The sequence below is a fragment of the Mandrillus leucophaeus genome, unplaced genomic scaffold (assembly GCF_000951045.1).
Source record: "Mandrillus leucophaeus isolate KB7577 unplaced genomic scaffold, Mleu.le_1.0 Scaffold137, whole genome shotgun sequence".
NCBI lineage: Eukaryota > Metazoa > Chordata > Mammalia > Primates > Cercopithecidae > Mandrillus > Mandrillus leucophaeus.
Window position 1 is genome coordinate 1,092,772 of NW_012101332.1, and position 5,010 is coordinate 1,097,781.

Sequence of the window (5,010 nt, forward strand, 5' to 3'; positions counted from 1 at the left end):
TGTGTGTGTGTGTGTGTGCATGCATAAACCAGCAAGGGCTTTCTGGAAGAGGGGGTACCCAGGGAAGGGGTGTGGCTGTGTGGCAAAGGGTGTTCTGGCAGGATAGGAATTACAGGGGCACTAGGAGTATGATGAGGCCCACACAGGTAGGCCCTTTGCAGCCTCCTCTTCATTCTCTTCTCTTTCCCCTTTCCCGGTGTCTGCAGTACCTGATGGAGGGCAGCTACAACAAAGTGTTCCTGGCCAAGGGTAACATCCCCGCCGAGAGCTACACCTTCTTCATTGACATCCTGCTGGACACCATCAGGTGTGTGGGGGGCCCGGGCCCTGTGGAGCTTGGAGTTTGGAAAGAACTTGGGCTTCGGCCAGACAGCTTTGAGTCTGAATCTCATTCCAGCCACCGGTTATCTGGGCAGGCTAGGTGTGTTTCTTATCCTCCTAGCACCTCAGCTCTCCTTTCCAGTGAATTGGGCCTGGTCGTGGGATTGTGGATAACAGCCCTCATCTCACCGCCCTTGGCTGTTGACACGTGTGGCCACATGTGTCAAACCTGCGCATGGGCTTGGCTGAGCAGGCAGGGACTGTGTGGCCTGTCTTAGCCCATCTTCCGTCCTAGACACCCATCCAGTGAGTCAAGAGACTTCACCTCCGACCACTGAAACTGTGGACCCTTCAGTTTCCCCTTCTCTAGAATGGGTTGACCAAATCCCAGCAGCCCCTTGGGTTGCTGTGTGCACAAGTGACATCCCATGGGCAGGTGGATGTGACATACAAATCCCTTGAGGAGTAAAAGGGTGTCGAAGTGGTGGCCGAGCTGGTTCACTTGGGCAGAGCACCAGATCAGAATGAGTTTCTGTGCCTTAGGTGGCAAAGGCGAGCCCAGAGGCATTTGAGTGAGGAGTGGTGGCCAGTACCACTACCCACCGCGTGGCCTAAGTGATGTCGGAGGCACTCCTCCCTGTCACTGGCTTTTCCCCAGAGCTAACCCCCTCCCCCACTATAGCGACTTAATTCCTTGCTCTTTTTCTACTTTGGTGGTGTTCATGGTGCCTCTTGATGGGTACAAGGAACCCCTCAGGATCTATGAAGCGGGGTGTAGCACCCTGGTGATGTTTGTTTTGAGAAGAGGTGCCCTCATGTGAATCCCAAGCTGGGTTTCAGACCTGAAATCATGTGGCTGGCAGTGAGATTCAGAGTGTGGGCCCAGGAGTCAGAGAGTTCAGTGGGGATCTCCTGTGGCCCTTGCTTGCTTTGTGAGTCTGGTCAAGTTTCTCCCGCTCTGAGCCTTGATGAATAAAACAGGGCCCCTCACATTCCTGCCATCAGTGCTGAACTCCAGGGTCAGAGCTGACTCGTGTCAGGTTTGGGGGAACAGGTCCTGGGTGGTTGTCGATGCTCAGTAATGAGGAGCTTCTCATCTTCCCCCAGGGATGAGATCGCTGGGTGCATCGAGAAGGCCTACGAGAAAATCCTTTTCACTGAGGCCACCCGGATCCTCTTCTTCAACACACCCAAAAAGATGACCGACTACGCCAAGAAGGTGGCTGGGGTACAGGGCAAGGGGCCATGGGACCAAGGGGTGAAATCACTAACAACAGTGTGGGGTGGCTTTGAGGGACACTGGAACAAGACTGCCCAGGTTTAAGTGCGTGACTCTAGGCAAGCTGCCAAAGCTCTCTGAGCCTCAGTTTCTCTGTCCACAGAATGGAGCTAGATACATAGGATGAGCTTAGTGCTGGCACCAGCTAGAGGTGGGCAGAGGTGGGCGCTGCATGCATGTTGGCTGCTGTCTTTATCAAAATTTCTTAGAAGTGGCAGCTTTTTCTGCAAGACTTTGCTTCATTTGGTCTCAGACGTTTGAGCACGAGCAATGCTTGGTGTTGCAATAGGAGGGCCGGACCAGGCTATGGAAGGTGAAACTGGGTGGGCGCAGTGGCTCACACACACTGAGGTGGATCTTCCCACCTAGGCTCACTCTGGGAGGCTGAGGTGGGAGGATCACCTGAGGTCAGGAGTTCGAGACCAGCCTGGTCAACATGGTGAAACCCCGTCTCTACTAAAAAATACAAAAAAATTAGCTGGATGTGGTGGCGGGTGCCTGTAATCCCAGCTACTTGGGAGACTGAGGCATGAGAATTGCTTGAACCCAGGAGGCGGAGGTTGCAGTGAGCCGAGATCACACCATTGCACTGCAGCCTGGGCGACAGAGCGAGACTCCGTCTGGGGAAAAAAAAAAAAAAAGAAGGTGAAATTGAATTTGAGTGAGGGTGACAGCTGAAACTATCACTCGGGCCAAACACTATCCTCGGTGCTTTAAAGGTGTTGATTCACCAAATCCTCACAGTCGACCCAGAGAGGTGTGTAGTTAGGGTCCCAGTGTCAACACAGAGAAACTGAGGCACAGAGGTGAAGTTACTTGTCAAGAGTCGTTGAGGTAGAGTAGAGTTGGTGAGAAAAGACAGTATAGGCAAGTGCTGGCTCCATAGGGTGGGGACGGAGCCTTTGTGATCACCCTACCCATCTCTGATCCCTCCTTTCCTGCAGCGAGGGTGGGTCCTGGGCCCCAGCAACTACTACAGTTTTGCCAGCCAGCAGCAGAAGCCGGAAGACACCACCATTCCCTCCACAGAACTGGCCAAACAGGTCATCGAGTATGCCCGGCAGCTGGAGATGATCGTCTGAGCCCACTGGGCACTGGGTGGGGCAGGGCATGAGTTATTTAAAACAGTTACACTGCAGGGTTTTGTCCAATAAAGGTGGATTGACATTCCCTCTTCCAGGCCCTTGTCTCCCCAGTTGGGATGGCAGAGAGACAAGTATCTCTGAAGAACTTGGAGGTTTTGGGGCGCTCAGGGGTTGGAGATAACACCCTCCACTGGGTAAGCCTCTGTTTGGTTGGGCATTGCTCAGGGCCTCAAACACAGACGCCCACTGTAGGGCCCAGCAGCACTGTGGCCTGCAGGAGGGCATGGCCCCAGGTAGGGGGACTGTTCTAGCCAACTGTGGACACACAGGAATGCTGGGCCAGGGTACCAGATTTTTTCAACAAAGCGGGTGAAGTGTCCTATTAAAAAGAATAAATGTTGGTGATGAATTAAACAATTTTTCAAATGATATGTGAAATGGAACCCGTCTGTAGGCTGCCAGTTTGAGCCCTGTGCGGATCAAAAGGTGTGGGCCCTGGTGTGGGCTTGTGGCTCCCACCCTCCCTGAGCCGGCGTGTGATTGAGGACCTCCCCGCACACCCCTCAGCCTAGGTTTCCTGCCTTGAAATTCTTGGGAAGGTGTTCAAGGCGCAGGGTCCAAATCTGGCTGAATCCCTTGTGGGATGTGGAAATTTCACAAGTGTTCCAGAGTTAGTTTTCCCAACTGTAAAATGGGAATGATCACTCCTTTGCACAGTGGTTTGTGCTGAGCCTGTGAGCTTGGTACCAGGTCAGCTCAGAATTAGGGCTTATGGATTGAGGGGAATCAGATCCCCCCTGCCCTGGGCCCATCAGTCTGGGTGCTGGGTGAATGGAACCTCAGTTACTGCTGCTCTGGTCCAGCCTCCCTTTTGTTCCCAAGATGTGCTTTAATGGCGAGCCTGCCCTGCTGTACCCTACCCACTACCTTGGCAAGTGATTGACAGGCTGCTGGCATCTGGATTGGTTATTTTATTGTCATGGAGGGGAAGGTGGAGAGTGTTGAGCCGACTGCACTCAGTTGGAATGGGTGGCCTGCAGGTCGTAGTGCTCCAGCCCAGCCACCAGGGAGCCGGCCAGCTTGATGGTGGCAACCCAGGGTGGCTCGCCCAGGTGGTTGGTGGGTGTGCTCAGCCTAGGGGGGAGGATAGAGTCAGCAAAGCCTGGCAATGTGACCAGGCCCCTAGCCCTTCTAGGGCCTCCCTGTCCCCATATGAATAAGGAAGCTTCTGAAGGCCATATTGGAATATCCCAAAGGCAGTTCAGGGCAGGGCTGTGTCCACCTAATAGGAAAGGGAGCTGAGGACTGGAGAGTGTCACAGCTAAGCCTCAAGAGGTCCAGGGCAGTCTCCCAGTGGTTCAGCACTCCCAGGAGCCAGGATCAGACCCCAGTGGCCAGATCTGGTGATTCAGTGTGGGTAGGGGGTAGCTGGAGGATGCAGTGTCCCCCTTGGATGAGAGACTCAGGAGGAGCCTCCCCAGCACAAGAGCTGTGACATCAGTGCCCTCTGGTGGCAGAAGCCTTGAGTCCCAGAGTCAGGAGAAGTTGCCAGAGGCTAGAGGGGTCAGGAGTCCAGGGCTGCCCCTGTGCCCAGTAACGTTGGAGGCCTGCATGTACCCCCATTTGGTTCCAGGAAGACAGTCATCTCACCCCCATCCCTGAGTGGCCTGGGATGTGGTCCTCCTTGATACCCTCAAGGACAGGGTCAAGGCAGTGTATAGGGTCAGGCCAGCTGGGACCAGCCTCCCTCTCTGATGGCTCCAAGAGAAGTACAGGAGGGCCAAGAATCCACTTAGGTATCGGATGCCATAGGGCTGGGCCAGGGTGTCCCCTTTCCCGTCAAAGGTCAGCATGGGATCAAGGGTCCTCTTGGTCCTGAAAGGTGGAGCTCAGCTAGGTTTGAGATGTGGTGGAGAGGAAGGACACGGGTCATTCTAGGGCCAGGAAACCAAAGGGTTGAGTAGGACTCTATCCAGCAGTCTGGGGTTGGGCACCCTCCGGTCCCTTCTCCCTTCCTCTCACCAGGCAGAGACGTTGCGTGGCAGGCGGCGATGGCGTGGCTGGTGGCGGCAGTAACACTTGCAGGGACAGGAGTTAAGCACCTGGAAGGGCGGCCAGTGGCGCGCCGCGCGGGTGTTAGCTGCCCCAGTCTGAGAGGCCCCGCTGCCACCACCCCCTCCATCGCTGCTGTCCAGCACTGTAGCTGTAGCTCCTTCACGAGGACCGTCTCCAGGCAAGCCATCCTCACGGGTTGCGCCCCGGGCTGCACGGGAACCCTTGTTCCTGCGCGTGCGGGTCTTGATGGGTGCAGCCGCGGGTGCGGGC

The 5,010-nt window shown here is 55.3% G+C and overlaps 2 protein-coding genes across 3 annotated transcripts in view; one reads left to right on the forward strand and one right to left on the reverse strand.

Annotated features, from left to right (window-relative positions):
* The window catches only part of PSMD8 (proteasome (prosome, macropain) 26S subunit, non-ATPase, 8), an 11,447-nt gene extending 8,333 nt beyond the window's left edge, over positions 1-3,114 (forward strand). The window contains exons 5-7 of one of the 2 annotated variants that reach the window (XM_011973325.1): positions 207-307; positions 1,429-1,540; positions 2,545-3,114. In XM_011973325.1, the coding sequence (XP_011828715.1) occupies positions 207-307; positions 1,429-1,540; positions 2,545-2,682 (351 nt within the window). In that variant the 3' untranslated portion in view covers positions 2,683-3,114. Of the gene's footprint in view, positions 1-206; positions 308-1,428 lie in introns of both variants that reach the window. The other variant, XM_011973326.1, reaches the window with a different exon arrangement.
* A 527-nt stretch (positions 3,115-3,641) lies between these two features.
* GGN (gametogenetin) overlaps positions 3,642-5,010 on the reverse strand; it is a 3,795-nt gene continuing 2,426 nt past the window's right edge. Inside the window, exons 3-4 of the mRNA XM_011973397.1 lie at positions 4,708-5,004; positions 3,642-3,819 (exon numbers count right to left, since the gene is read on the reverse strand). Coding sequence (XP_011828787.1) covers positions 3,702-3,819; positions 4,708-5,004 — 415 coding nt within the window. The 3' untranslated portion in view covers positions 3,642-3,701. The remainder of the gene's footprint in view (positions 3,820-4,707; positions 5,005-5,010) is intronic.